Source organism: Nannospalax galili, unplaced genomic scaffold (assembly GCF_000622305.1).
Source record: "Nannospalax galili isolate Female #2095 unplaced genomic scaffold, S.galili_v1.0 scaffold786, whole genome shotgun sequence".
Taxonomy (NCBI): domain Eukaryota; kingdom Metazoa; phylum Chordata; class Mammalia; order Rodentia; family Spalacidae; genus Nannospalax; species Nannospalax galili.
The window spans coordinates 1046799-1062102 of NW_008355774.1; the positions used below are offsets into that span (position 1 = coordinate 1046799).

The window sequence follows — 15304 nt, forward strand, 5'->3', positions numbered from 1 at the left end:
TTAGACTTGCTATAGGCAATGAAGCCTATCTAGGCTTGGGCAGTGGGGAGCAATGCAGCCTGAACCACATTACTGATTTCTCAGACAACAGCCATAAATAAGGCTTGGAGTGCAAAGTGCCTAGACTGAAGGTGTAACTGAAGAGGCTTGAAGGGAAGAGACAGGGTTGAACTAGTTACAAGCGATGAGAGGACAGGGCTGGGGAGAGGCTGAGGTTTCTGGTAGGGTGTCTGGATGGATGGTCTGGGGGCCCATGTGTGTCTCTATTTGCCCAGGCTGGCTTTGCTGGGCTATGGGCTCTATCAGATGTGCATTGAGGAGCTTTATTCCTTGACTCCTTCCCCTGGGCCTCTGGAGCCGGAGATGACTCCATTCCCACCCCAGAAGAAACCCCTCCCTTTTAGGGCCCCTCGGGCTAGAAATAGACCCCTGTCCCACCCTGGACCAGCCCTGGTGCCCATACCTGGCTACCTAGTCCCCCCTGGTGCTGGTAGAGGGAGAATCTCTCTTTGGCAGACTCCTCGGCGGTGGGGCTGAGGGGCTTAGGGTCGGACAAGGACCGCTGCAGGGTCTTCATGGGGCGAGGCAGAGTCTGCTGGCGAAGAGCGCTGTCAGCCATGAAGTGCTTCTGGGGAGTCACATGAGCCTTGTTCAGCCTTTCACTGGAAGCAAAGGAGGTGTCCAGGAGCCGGTGTGGGGACAAGGGTGAGACTGGTGAGTAGAGAACTTGGGGAGACTTAGGAGGCTGGCGGCTCACAAGCTGTGAAAGGGACTCTGGGGGCAGATGGGCCTGGTACCCAATCTCCAGAGGATCTGGCTTCTTTTTTTCAAATCTGCCTAGGGGACCTGGGGTGACGATCTGGATGCCAGGCAGGTAGGGGCTGATGGCAGTTGACCCGACAAGCTGTGGCCCAGCCACACCCTGGGCTTGTGCATCTGGTTCTGTCTGGCAGGCCAGGCTCTCCCCACGCCCAGTCTTTTCTGGTGCTGATATGTATCTGACTATCTCCACCTTGGGGTCGGTGGCAGCTGTGATATGGATAGCAGGCGAGACCCTGGGCAGCTGGTCAGGCTCCGTCTGTACGGAGCAGTCACTGATGGTCTGGATGCCCACGCTGCTCATGGCCCTCACAGTGGTGGTGGCAGCAGATGATGAGGCAGTGGCATCATGCTTGCTGTCTGAGCCCGAGTCTGAGTGACGAGAAAGACGGGACCTGCGGCGGCGAACTGGTTGCTCCCACTCAGCATTATCCTCGTCATCTGTCTGCACGCTGCAGTCGGCACTGCGACGTGTCCTGCGTCTTCGGGTCAGGAGGTATCGGCCCTCAACGTCCTCGTCATCTGTCTGCACACTGCTGTCTGCAATCCTCCTGACTGTGCAGGGCTCAGGCCCTGACTCTGGCTCACAGGCATCCCTCAGACGTGGCATGGAGTGACGCTTCTTGATGCCACTGCGGCCTGCCTCCCACTGCTCTTCAGTCTGCAGTGACATGTCTGAGGCAGAGCTGGGGAGGCCCCTGTGCAGCATGGGCTCACGAGGCTGGCCAGGCCCCTCGGTTCCTGCCACAGCAATGAAGGCTGTGTGGGTCAGTGGTGGCCAGTACTGGCCATTCTGGGCCAGCTCAGTAGCAGCTGGGAGAGGTCCTCGGCCAGGTGCCTCACAGGTTGCAGGGAAGGGAGCCTTCTGCCGCTGTTTCTGTTCCTCTAGTTGCTGCTGCAGCTGCTGCTGTAGCTGCTGGATCTGCTCCAGCTGCAGCCGCTGCTGTGCCAGCTGTTCCCGCTGCAGTGCAAACTGGGCCTGGCGTTCTTCTTGCTGTTGCTGCAGCACATGGTGCTTGATGGTCTGGAGCTCCTGCAACTCCCGCTGCACCAGCAGTTGCTCTTCCTCACGGTGCCTCTGCAACTCTACCCTCTCTCGCTCCAGCTCCTCCTGCAGCCGCAGTTGTCGCAGCTTCTCCAGCTCCACCCGTTCCCGTTCAAGCTGCAGCAGCTGCTCCTGTTGCTTCCGCTGCCGTTCTTCCTGAGATGTCTCCTCCTTCTCCATCCCAGGCCGGTTGAGGACTCCACTGCCACCCCCAGCAGCAGCATCTCCTGGTGGCTTCTGGCTGGGTAGTGGGGCAGGGGCAGAGGCTACTGGGGCTTCCTTGATGGGGGCAGGGGCAGTTGTAGAAAGAGGTTCTTCCCGTGCAGCCCCCGAGGGTAGCTCTGGCCTTGGTGGACCTCCTGCCCCTGGGGCCTTGGCAGCAGCTGGCTTTCCCAGATAGACAGGCCCCTCAGCTGGTAGAACACTAGAAGCAATGGGATATCTACTTGGCGCAGGGTATCGGTATAGCCCTGCTGGCCCAAGGGGTACCCGGGGAGCAATCATGGGCACGCGTGTCAGGCTGGTAAGAGGCACAGCTGTGACTCCACCAGATGCATAAGGCCTGTACACACCACCACGCACCATGGGTCGCAGTACTGAGGCAGGCTGGGTGGTGATGGGCAGGGTCGCAGCAATTGGAGTATTGATAGTCGAGTAGATCATGCCATCTGCTGCACGCACTGTGGCTGTGGATGGGAGTAGCTGTCTGACTGCTGTTCCCTGGCTTCCTGCAGGCCCATACTGAGCTAGATTCCCAGGGCTTGGTTGACCCTCTGGGTAGGTAGGGTTGCCAAGGAGGCCAGATCTGAGTGGAGCCAGACCCTGTGGAGCACTGAGTCCAGGTGCATGTTGGTACTGCACAAGGTCAGGTCCACCACCTCCACTAACATGCCGCCCACCATACTGGTCCATGGAGTTGAGGGCAGCACACATGCGGCTGATCTCTCGGGCTGTGGTGGCACTATATTGGGCCAGACTGGCCTCCTGAAAGCCAACTGCATCTCCCCGTGGGCCATACCGGTGGTCTGAGTAGATGTTTGACACAGAGCTATAGCGCCTCATGGGAAGTGGATGAGTCAAAATATCTGTGGGATGACGAAGGTCAGTGAACGAGCCATACTGCAAGCCTTGCCCTAGGTAGCGTTCATCTGCAAAGCCTAAGCTATAAGAGTGCTTCAATGAGCTGAGGTCCACAGCTGAGTCTCGTCCAGGCCCTTGGAAGAGCTGTCCAATCCGGTGGGCATGATAGTTGAGGCCAGCTTCGGCCAAATTGGTGTCAGACATGGAGGAGTATAGCCTGCCAGGGAGACCCTGTGGGTAAGGCCTCTGCTCCTCGTGGGGTCCAGGTCCTACTACCCCCTGTGCCCGGTAGGTGAGGTGCTCAGAAGGCTCAGGGTCTCTGGCACTATAGAAAGGACCAGTGCTTTGGCCAGGCGGGACGGCATCTGCCATGTTCTTCTCAGGTGCACTGGGGGCAGGGGGGAAGGTGCCAGTACAACTACTGCCAAAGGGGAACTTGTAGACCATATCACAGCATGCCAGCTGGCTCTCAGGCCTCATCCCAGTGAGGTCCAGGGCACCCACTGGCTCTTCTGGGAGCAATGTAGTCACAGTGCCTGCTGTGCCCTCTCCCATCTGTACCACCACTGTGTGTGGCTTCCTGGCACCTGGCAGAGCATGTGATCGAAGCTCTGCAGGTGTGGCCCGGTGGGGTTCAGCACCAGTCTCTGGCACTGGTCCTGGCTTGAGGCTAACACTCTGGGAGGTACCCATCTGAGTGATCAAAATGTCCCTTCTGGCCAGAGGTGTTACCTGGTTGGGAAGATTATACCTGGCAAACTTGGCCTCCCTGGGTCTTCCCCGGGACCCACCTCTGTATGGGGCTGTCTGGACAGCCTGTTCTACTTGCTTGACCTGAGCCAGGCATACAGGGCTACCTGAACCCTGACCAAAGTCAAGGCGGCTCTGGAAGGGGTCTCCATATACCACAGGTTGCTTCTGCTGAGCCATGAGCATAGATGAGGCCATGGTGATGCTCACGGTGGTAGCAGTGGCCAGGAAGGTATGAGTCTGTTCTTGAGCATTGAGGTTGATAACTAGAGGCTGTACAGCAGTTGACTGACGTCCTGGGATTGGATCCAGGGCAAGGCCATACTTTCTTGCTTCCACAGCAAGAGAGGTCAGATCCATACCCTGGTCTGTAAGGATGATAGGTGTGGGCTTGACAGCTGTTCGAAGGTCTACCACTGCACTACCAGGGAGCCTGGGGCCTGGCTCAACTCTAGATGTTCCAGGGACAGAGGAGATCCGGCATAAGGAGATGTTTTCAGCAGGGAGGGCACCCCAGCCATACAGTGCCAGGGGCCCATCTGCACCAGCACTAGGTGCTCGAGGGAAGCCAGGTGGCCCAGATGGTTCTGAGGGCAATTGAGACCCACTTGGAGGTGTTGTCTGGCTGTAGGTATGGGTGGTAGGCTGGGTGTCAGTAGGTGAGCACAGTGGAGAAGTGGAGGCACTGGCATGTACCATCCTGGTCTGGCTGGAGGCATCTGATGCTAGTGTGATGACCATAACGGGAGCCTCCTGGGAAGACTGCTGCCATACCAGGCGAGGTGTGCTGGGTCGGTGTGGTGTTTGTGTGCCCTGGGCTACCATGGGGCTGGGGGTGGGGGTACTAGGGCTCCGTGGCATGTCTGAGGCAAGTGTTAGGATTGGCGTCTGTGTAGAGAACTCTGCTGTGGCTCTTGGGCCCAACTTGCCTGGGGAGTATGCCGGGCTCTCAGAGGGGGTGGTTGGAGAAAGAGGTGGGCTAGAGCCTGAATAATAGGAATATCCCCGGGAAGGCTGGGGAGTGCCAACCTCACCATCATTCCCACTCAAAGGCTTCTCTCTAGTGACCCGTCCACCCACAATAGAGCCACTGGGAACTTGGGGTGGCTCCTCAGTTTGGGACCCATAGTTAGCAGTGGTTGGGGTCTGTCCATAGCTATGGACTGTGGAAAATGGTGATGGGCTGCGCTCAGAGCCAGCTGGTGAGGTTGGAGTCATATATCCTCGTGGCAGGCTGGCTGGAGAAGGAGCCATAGCTGTGGTGGCTGGGGTACTGGGGCCCTGGGAGAAGGACATGCCTAGTTCCTTAGAGGCCAAGCTGGGGGAGGCAGGAGAAGTGTGGAGCTTGAGGGGGTCCTGAGGCTCTTTTGCAAAATGCTGAGTAACTCGGACATCAGGAATAACTCGGCCTCCACTGCTGTCTGAAGAGGTGGAGGTGGAAAAAGACACAGGAGCAGCAAGTTGAGTGGGACTGGTACCAGGGGTCAGTGGACCACCATTTTGCTTCATTGGATCCATGTATGCACTCTCAGCATTCAGAAATTGCTTCTCTTTCTTTTTGTCCTCAGTAAAGGCCAGGTCCCGTGTGGAGGCCTGCCGCATGCGGGCTATGCTCTGGGATGTCTGAAGGATCTCCTCATACACATTTGCTCCCAGCCCTACAGGTGTGCCTTCTGCACCAGGCTGAGAAGCCCTGCCATAGTCATGGTCTGGGCTGTCTTGATAGTCAAAGGAGCCCTGGCCCTGTGGGCCTGTGGGCTGAGAGGGGCCACCATGGGGCCCATGGACCCCTGCCACCTGACCCTGTTGTCGCTGGAGCATCTCAGCCTTTCTCATCATCTCTTCATAGGCCTCCTCAGCACTCTTAAGGGGTCGTCCAGAACTGGGAGTGGTAGAACTGTCTGAGGGTGTCTCAGTTGGTGAATAGAGGGACATGAAGGTGGGCAGGTTATACTCACTGCCTGATTTGTACAGCCGGGAGGGGCCACCATCCAGGGCTTCAGCCTCTGAGTCAAGGGAGGGGGAGGGGGAGTACTCTGAGCAGGAGGATCGATGTAGCTCCTCCATCTCTGCTGCCTGCCTTAGCTCCTCTGTGGGGGATGCATCTTCGATGGGTGACAGGTTACTGGGCGGTGTCTTGGAGCGCTCACGTCTCCGCTGAGCCCTAAGTTCTTCCTTGTCACGCCGGGTCTTGCGAGCTGTGCTGCGGATGCGCTGCTGCTCTACCTCTCGCATCTTCTCCTGTTCACGCAGCAGTTCTTCTTCCTCTCGCAGCTCTTCCTCCTCTGAAGAGTCCTCAATCGTGGGCAGCAGGGGCCCATGGGACCGGTGCCGGGCCTTGCGCTGCTGCTTTGCCTCTTCTAGCCTCTGTCGGCGGCTGGGGCTGCTGTCACTGTCCTCCTCTAGTGAAGACAGGGAGGTGGGTGAGGTGCCTGATGTATAGCTAGGAGTGGAAGCAGGCAGGGTGGAGGAGTGCTCCCCACGGGAACGGTCCTCAGGTGAGCCTGTCAGGCTCTCCATCTCCAGCTCAGGCTCACGGTCCAGGCTGGAGTCAGGACCTTGGCCCAGGTCTAACTCATGGCTATAGCTGCCCGTGCTGTTGAGCTCAATGGTCTTAAAGCGGCGGAGCCCACCCTGCAAGGCCACACTGCTGTCGGTGGCCTCTGTTGGGCCTCCCTCGGAGAGGGGTTCTTCATAGCCTGTGGTGGCGTTGTGAGGTAGGCGCCTCTTGGGCAGTGCTGTTGGCTCTTGGCTAGGTTCAGTCCTGGACCTAGTGCTGCCCTTCTGGGTGCCATGTTTGGCCAGGCCTCGCCCAGAGACAGCACTATCATTTTCCTCTAGATTGTCCTCCTCAGCACTCATCTCAAGGATCTGCCTCCGCATAAACTCCTCATCAGTCATTTCTGCCCGGGCTGGGGGCTGGGGTGGAAGAGGGGATAGGCCACCCTCACTGCTGTCTTCTACATAGTCATGCCTGAGCTGGCTTCCAAAGTCATCTGAGGACTCAGCTGTGTCCCGTTGTTCCTTCTGGTGCCCCCACCCCAAGGAGTCTTCATCTTCCTCTAGGATATCCCCTAGCTCCTCATCAGAGTCAAAGACCTCAGGCATGATGGACAAGGAGTGGGGTCGCCGTTTCTGGTCCTCAACAGCACTGCTGCTGGGTGGCTTGCTCCGCTCACCTCCGGGGGCCACAGCCTGGGCTTCCAGTAAAGGCTGCATGCTACTCCCCACTTTGTGGAGTTCTGAAGGGCTGGGTGGGCGGTGCCCTGTCACCCCTGCACTGTCAAGCTGTTCCACCTCTTGTTGCACAACACCTGTGATTTCACTCTGAGAACTGGAGACACCATCAGAGGAATAGCCTGTGTCGCTGAGGCTCTGTGGGCTTCGAGACAGGTCCTGAGTGTAAGGCTTGCTGATTGGTTCCTGCAATAGGATGAGAAGCAGATGCTGACTCCTGGCCCTCCCTGTCAATCCCAGGGACCCTAAGGAAGGTCCCTCTACCTCCCAAGGGCTTATAGCCTACTACCCATCCTATGTCTCTGGTCTTGAATAACTTAAAGGTTCCATGGTAAACTCCAAGCAACCCTAGATCTTCAAAGAGAAACTTTACTAGATTGAAGAATGTGAAACCCAGCAAAGCATCCAACAAGGTGCTAGAAACAGGGCAGGTCTCAATCTCAGTTTCTAGACCTGCCCAAGCTTAATCTAGACTTTCCTTCTGCTGGGGCATCTCTGTGGCCCCAGTGGACCATAGACTTACATTCTCAGCCCTGCAGGAAGCAGATCTTTCCTTAGACTATCCCATTTGAAAACTAGGGTCTTTGGAAATTAAACAGAACTGACCTCTGCCTCCCCACCCTTGGGAGCTTCTGGAACAGGCTTGGTGACAGGTTCGGTCCTTCTCACCCCACTTTTTGCTTTAGGAGTCCCAGTAGTCTCTGGAGGTGGCTTCGGCACAGGCTCAGCTTTAGTAGGGACGCCTGTTTTCTTTTCCTGGGCACTGCTGGAGGTCTTGCTGGGTTCAGAAGCCCTGGAGGGCTTGGCCTGTGGGCTGGCCTTAGTAGGCAGGGGGCTGGCCTTGGCGGGCAGGGGGCCTGATGGCTGGCCTAACCCCTGTGGCCCTTTCTGCTTTGGAGGGGCTGGTCCAACTGCACGGTGACGGGCTCCTGCAGGGGGCTGCTGTGAAGTGGGCATCGGCAGAGGAGTCGGTTCTCCCAGGCTGCCCTCCAGCAGCCGCTTAGTTTGGCAGTTCAGACAGAGCCACTCTGTTTTCTGCAAGGGAACAGGAGGGAGGTTGATGGACATCACATAGACATGGGAGTACTCAGAAAATATTTCCACAACTCTTCATCACCTTAGGGGAAGAGAAAGTCTCTCTCTCTCTCTCTCTCTCTCTCTCTCTCTCTCTCTCTCTCTCTTTCATTGAACTCAATTAAATCCAGGGCCTTTTGTACATTTTAGGCAAGTACTCTATCACTGAGCTATACCCCCAGCCTGAAAAAGTCTTTCCAAAGCATGAAACCAAAGTCATAAGGAGAAAAAGACTGATAGCTATATTGCCCCCAAATTATAAACTTCTCAGAGACATATATAGAGTCAAAATGCAAATTAAAAACTGAAAAGAAAGTTGCCTTCCTCAACCCATGGACAAATTTTTCTGCACCAAAGAAGGAGGAAAATTAAGAGGAAGGGCAACCTATAAACAATACAAGGGTTTGTGAACAAGCACAAGGAAAGTTGGGGCCCCAACCTCAAGGACTGAACTGGAACTCAAGGGTTGCATAGAGCCCAGCAATCAAGAGACCCTGCAGAACAGGAATGGCATTCAGACACCTAGGGAACATACTCTGGAGGCACTGTTCTTCCCTGCCTCCTAGTTCTCAGGTCTGACACTATCCTGCAAGTCCCTTCCCCAAATAAGGGATATGCTAGGCAGGGGCAGACTCCTGGGGCCAAGAAACACTCTCTGGGAATCAGGGATGAGAGTCCTCTTAACTCACACCTCCAGCCCAAGTCTTCTTGTCTAAGGCCAGTAAAGAACTCCAAGAAGACCCTGGACTGTTCTCTGATGGAGAACTGTATGTGGTGGCCCTTGGGCCAAGAGCCCTGCTCCTTCCAGACCTGGAGTGGAATCAGTTCTTTTTTTTTTTTTTTTTAAATGTGTATGAGTGTGTTGCTTGTATGTATGTGTGTGCACCCGTGTCGTACAGTGCCACGGAGGTCAGAAGAGGGCTTTAGATTCCCCTAGAACTGGAGTTAAGGACGGTTCAAAGCTGCCATGTGGACGCTAGGAATCAAACCCGGGTCCTCTGCAAAAGCAGTCAGTGCTCTTGACCACTGACGCCTGGCAGGATCAATCCTTTTTTAAAAGAATATTTTATTATTTTTCGCTGGGCATGGTGGTGCACGCCTTTAGTTTTGCCTTTTTGAGACAGGGTCTCTCTGTAGCCCCAGCTGTCCTGGAACTCACTTTGTAGACCAGGCTGGCCTTGAACCCACAGAGATCCACCTGCCTCTGCCTCCCAAGTGCTGGGATTAAAGGAGTGCGCCACCACACCCAGCCTTATTATTTTTATTTTATGTGTATGAGTGTATTGCCTACATGCATGTAAGTGCACCCATATCATGCATGCCCATGGAGGTCAGAAGAGGGCATCGGATCCCCTGGACCTGGAGTTACAGATGGTTGTTAGCTGCTATGTGGGGGCTGGGAACTGAACCAGGGTCCTCTGCAAGAGCAGCCAGTGTTCTTAACCACTGAGCCATCTCTCCAGCCCCTGGGATCAATTCTTGATCATCAGTCATCACCCTCAAAATCACCAACTGTTTCAGGGCCAGAGTTGAAGGCTAAAGACACACTCACAATGAAGAGAGATAAATAAGGTCCATCCATCAATGTTATGGCTTAAATGGGAAATTTCCCCCATAGGCTCATGTATTTGAATACATGATCATTAGCTGGTGGTACAGTTTTGGGAGGTTGTGGAACATTTTGGACATGGGTCCTAATAGGGTGGACCTTGAAGGTGACACCCACTTTTTGGTTCTAAGCTCAAACCCTTTGCTTCCAGATCTGTCAAGATGCAAATAAGCTAGCTGTGCCACAAGCTTCTAGTGCCATAGACAGAGTTGTCCAAGCTACCATGGCTTACTTGCCACGATGGACTGTCCCCTCTAAACTGTGAGCCAAAATAAATCACCTCCTCCTTTAAGTCACTTCTGTCAGGCATTTGGTCACTACAATGAGTAAAGTAACTGATAGCCTTCCTGGAACACATAGCCCCAAACAGGCCATCACACATATGACACAGGTATCAACAGCAAAGGCCTCAGAACACCAGAAAACTCCAGCTGGCTACATAGGGGTGGGGTTGGGGCATCCCTGGTCTCTGAGTAGGTGATTCCTGCAGCAAGTCTGAGGCTGACAGGGATATGTCTCCTATGATCCACCTCCAGGGTTAGGATTGGTTGCTCTGACTTGGCCACATGGAGTAATGGGAAATGGGGGCTGTAGCACAGCCCAGAGCAGGGCCCCTCTGATCACTCAGTTTGCTCTTGCCCCTGGGGTGCAGAAGCTTGGCAGTCCTTCTTTCTTGATGCTGTTCAACCCTGGGTGCCTAGGTACTTGGGCTCTACCAGCAGCTGTGCCATGAGGAGGGGCCATTATGAAAACTACAGAGTCACAGAGCCAGGGTACAGGAAAAGGAGGTAGCCTTTGGCTCTTGCTGCCCCACATAGGCCAATAGCCTCAGCATGCTTACCTCACACATTTGTCTCTGAGCCTAAGATAGACTGTGGCCCACAGGACAGAGCCTTGGCAGCCTAGTACCCCCAGGATGCCTGCCCTCACTCTGGCATGCTCAACTCACAATGGCAAGTACCATGTCAATGATTCTGCCCTGGTGTGCTGCACAGAGCTACATTCCAACCTCTGCCATAGGCCTGAGTCTATGCCTGTCTGTGTAGGACACCAGGTTTTGGTGTGTGTTGGGGAATAGACTGTTCCACAAGCATGTATTCACCGTGTACACTGTTTACCTATGGACCAACCCCTTGCAGAAATCCTGGGCAGAGGAATGAGGGGAATGAGGCAGTGGAGGGGACTCATAACGCTAAATAGACTCAATCTGCTTCCTGCAAGGCCTAACACCTAGTACCATTCTGACTTCTTGGGACCTTATCTGATGTTCAAAGAGGCCTTTCCACACACAAGTTCCTGTGAATGCTAACCACTAACTAGGTCTTGAGTTCATTTGGCCTGGCAGGGTCCATCCCTGAGGTGCCTAGGAAGAGTTCTGGACAGGATGAGCCCCAGCCCTGAGATGGACAGAACATGGGAGAATAAATAACCCCTTCCCTGGTCCTAGGATCAGCAAGATGGGTTTAGGACCTGGGTGTACACAGGAGGCTGGCTCAAGACAATACCACCTTAACTCCACTTTGGGTCCTTGCACACATTCCTCCTAGGGTAAACTTCACGCAGTTGAGTCATCTTCCCTGGTCACCTTGGTGGTTTGGCAAACCCCTGACCTCACCTCTGGCCTGTAGAACCTACCCCAGAGGCAACAATATAAACAAAGCAGGGGCACCTTGCAAGAAGCTATGAATGAAGGAGACAAACTCAGCATTCTGGATCAGGCCCTACAGAGCCTTGCTGACCTGAGCCCATGAGCACATCCCTCAGTAGGCCATGCTGTGGTCACATGCTCTCTGGGGCTTTGCTCCTTCACAGGTTTATTCATGGAAGCAGCCAGCTTACAGAAAGGTTTCCTGGTGGCTTTCTTGCTCTTGGCTCTACTTTAGTTAGCAGTGTGAAAGGGCGGGTGGGCAGGAGGCAGTGTGTGAAGTAAGAGCTAAAAATACTTGACCTGGCTGCTGGAGGCCCTTCCCCAGCCCACTGGGAATGGGAGGAGAAGTATAAAAGGCACTGGGGCTGGGAGGGGTAGAGCCAAAGATTTGGCCAAAGCCTACATTTTCTGGGGCCAGGGGCTAGGTGGAAGATAGGCCACATTGAATATCTGTGCCTAGGGGTTGGCACACAATTGCTGAGGTCCCAATTAATTTACTCAGTCTACTCTAAACTCCCCACCCCAATGTGTCCCCTCCTCCACCCCTGATCCTCCTCTTCCTCCTCCTCCTCCTCCTTCTTTTGGTCTTTTTGAGACAGGGTCTCCCTGTAGCCCCAGCTGTCCTGGAACTCACTACGTAGACCAGGCTAGCCTCAAACTCACAGAGATCTGCCTGCCTCTGCCTCCTGAGTGATGGGATTAAAGGTGTGCACCACCACGCCCAGCCCCCCCATCTTTCATTTGTTCATCCACTGTTTTTCATTCATTCCTTCACTTTAGTCTTTATTCCTTCATTTCATTCATTCACTGTACTTTTGTTCATATTCTCCCTCAGTCAGTCCCAGCCCTTAGGGGTATGACTGCCTGTTTTTCTCTTTTGCTTGGCACCTTTGGTAAGTGACCAGAGAATGGACAATGGGGAGGGAGGCTCTGATGACCACTTCCTAACTTGTCTCTGTTCAGTACTTTCTGGGACAGAAAGATACAAATCTCCCAAGAACAATTATCATCTCAAAGGGGGAGATAAGATGTGCCTGCATCAGATGGAGCTCAGTGGTTCAAGATATCACCTGATACCTTTGTACTCTGTACAAGTATCCAAGATACTGAATCTCATCTGCTTCTCATAGAAGCCAAAGTTGATTGTTATTGCTTCCATTCCACACAGAAGAAGAAAGTTGAGTGAGAAAGTATGGGTTACCCCACAAGCACATGAGAACTACTGCCTTCTGAACCACTGACTAGTGTGCCCTGTGGGCCCAGGGAGACCTGCAAGGCTGTGTTGAGTGCGGGATACTCCCTGCACTGTCTGCCATTGTCTGAATGAGGCTACAATGTATATGTTCTCTGTATTTGTGGAGCTGGTGTGTGTGTGCCAGTCTAGCTATCAAGATACTATCCTTGGGGCTGGAGACATGGCTCAGCGGTTAAGAACACCGATTGTTCTTGCAGAAGACCCAGGTTCCAATCCCAGCACCCACATGACAGCTAACAACTGTCCATGGCTCCAGTTCCAGGGGATCTGATAGCCTCTTCTGTCCTCCGAGGGCATTGCACCACATGGGTGCACTTACTTACATGCAGGCATAACACTCATACACATAAAATAATAAATAAAATATTTTTTAAAAGATACTATTCTGGGGCTGGGCGTGGTGGCACACGCCTTTAATCCCAGCACTTGGGAGGCAGAGGCAGGCAGATATCTGTGAGTTCAAGGTCAGCCTGGTCTACATAGTGAGTTCCAGGCCAGCTGGGGCTACAGGGAGACCCTGTCTCAAAAAAAACTAAAAAAAAAAAAAAAAGATACTATTCTGATCTATATCTCATGGCCAGCTGTCTGGCCATACACACCCTTAGCTCCTCTATCAGACCAAAGGGCAGTGAATAAGAACCCCAGAGAACACTGGCTATGGTGGCTCATGCCTATAATCTTAGCACTTGGGAGGCTGAGGCAAGAGGACTGCCATGAGTTTGAGGCCAGCCTGGGCTAAATAGTAAGACTATGTCTCATAAAACAAACCCCTCCCCCAAAAAGAATCCCAAAGCTTAAAAGGATACCTAGAGGTAAAGACTGGTCATAGGCCTGGCCAGCCCCAGACTACTGGTCCTCTCCTGACTATGTGATGTGCATTCTATCACCTGCCCCCAGGTATGCCTAAGCTTCTTTCTGGATCTCTGCCTTCCATAAGGAGACTCTTACCAGGTGTCCCCAGTGTGTTCCCTTGTAGCTTGGATTGCTCTCCTTGAGCCTCAGAACTAAATGTGTTCATTCCCTATAGGGTGGTCCTCAGGAGTCCAAGAGCCTGGACTGACCACAATGCTTACTGACATCCAGATGGTGAAGGGCTTATGGAGACACTTCCCCACATGGAGACTTTCTTTTAGTACACTTTGGTTTCAGTCTCCTGGCTTGGGAATTGACCACTGTGAGGACTTGCATCTGAGGTACAGCAGCTTACATGGACACTATAAGGAGAATTACTGTCCATTCCACATGTGGGGAAATAGGACTTGCTAGATCACTGCCCCAGTGTGAGGTAAATCAGGAGCATAGGCTGCTGTTGGCTTGTACTTGATGCTTGCCAATAAAGCCTAGCCCAACTCCATGTCACAGGTGCAAGACCCTTTGTGCAGGGAGGCCTCGTTTCTCAAAGGCACAGCTGAAATTTTGGTACTGATAATAAAATAAGAAACTGGTGATATTACTGTTACAATTCCACTAATTTCTTCATACTATATTGAACTGAAAGCCAATTAAAAAATAAGCCTGAGGGTACTATTATCTTTCAAAAAGATAAATAGGTTAAAAAAAAGTTGGAATCAACCCTCTTAATTATGAAATGACTCACTAAATAGCACTGTGGTTATTATTTTTTTAGAGGAAGTTTCAAGAAAAAAATGGGTCCAATTTTAGTGCCTCTTCTGTGGCATGCTCAGAAATCTCTATCTAAAAAGAAGGAAAAGATTTTTATTTATGTATTTATTTTTTTGGTCTTTTTTGTTATTTTTGTCTTTTTTTTTTTCTGGAGCTGAAGACCGAACCCAGGGCCTTGCGCTTTCTAGGCAAACGCTCTACCACTGAGCTAAATCCCCAACCCCACAAAAGATTTTTATGGCCACAGATGTTGAAGAAGATGGCCAACCTATTGGTCCAAACAGTTGGGCCTAGCCTCAGGTAAAGCCCCAGCAGGCCCACTAAGCATATGGGGAGCTAAGAGGCTGTCCATCCCTGCACATGGACACTAGTGTCTGATTCACATGGTGAACAGAGACACAGCTCAGTCACTCTGAGCTAGCAGTTGGTCTTAGCCAAGCAATGTGTGGGAAGAGACAGGCCTGGACAAGAACTAATGTTCTGGCTCTGCACCTCAATCCCAAGGCAAGGGCGAGTCTCCTAGCACCTGGTGAGAAATCAGAAGGCTCTAATGGAGAATGTGCAAAGTAGGTCACAAAATTGTATAGAATGCAAAGTGACCATTCACTGAGGTGAGATCAAAGAAAGTCCATGGCCTAGTTAAAGATCTCAGCAAGGGGACCGGGTGTGGTAGCGCATGCCTTTAATCCCAGCACTTGGGAGGCAGAGGCAGGCAGATCTCTGGGAGTTTGAGTCCAGCCTGGTCTACATAGGGAGCTCCAGGTCAACTGGGGCTACAGGGAGACCTTGTCTTAAAAAGACCAAAAAAAAAAAGAGTCTCAGCAAGGGACTGGAAAGATGGCGCAGTCGTTAAGAGCACTGGCTGCTCTTGAAGAGGACCTGGGTTCAATTCCTAGGACTCACTTGGTGGTTAACAGTCATCCTTAACTCCAGTTCCTGGGGATCCGACACCCTCTTTTGACCTCTGTAGGCATTGCATGACATAGGTGTACACACATGCAGGCAATACACTCATACACATAAAATAAAAATAATAAAATATTTTAATAAAAAAAGGTCTCAGGGCTGGAGAGATGGCTCAACAGTTAAGAACACTGGTTGTTCTTGCAGAAGACCCAGCACCCACATGGCAGCTAACAACTGTCCATAAGTCCAGTTCCAGGG

The 15304-nt window shown here is 52.8% G+C and overlaps 1 protein-coding gene across 1 annotated transcript in view; it reads right to left on the reverse strand.

Moving 5' to 3' along the window:
• Positions 1-15304, reverse strand: part of Bsn (bassoon presynaptic cytomatrix protein) — a 49287-nt gene that overhangs the window by 14848 nt on the left and 19135 nt on the right. Inside the window, exons 4-5 of the mRNA XM_008853268.1 lie at positions 7538-7966; positions 464-7117 (exon numbers count right to left, since the gene is read on the reverse strand). Of these exons, the coding sequence (XP_008851490.1) occupies positions 464-7117; positions 7538-7966 (7083 nt within the window). The remainder of the gene's footprint in view (positions 1-463; positions 7118-7537; positions 7967-15304) is intronic.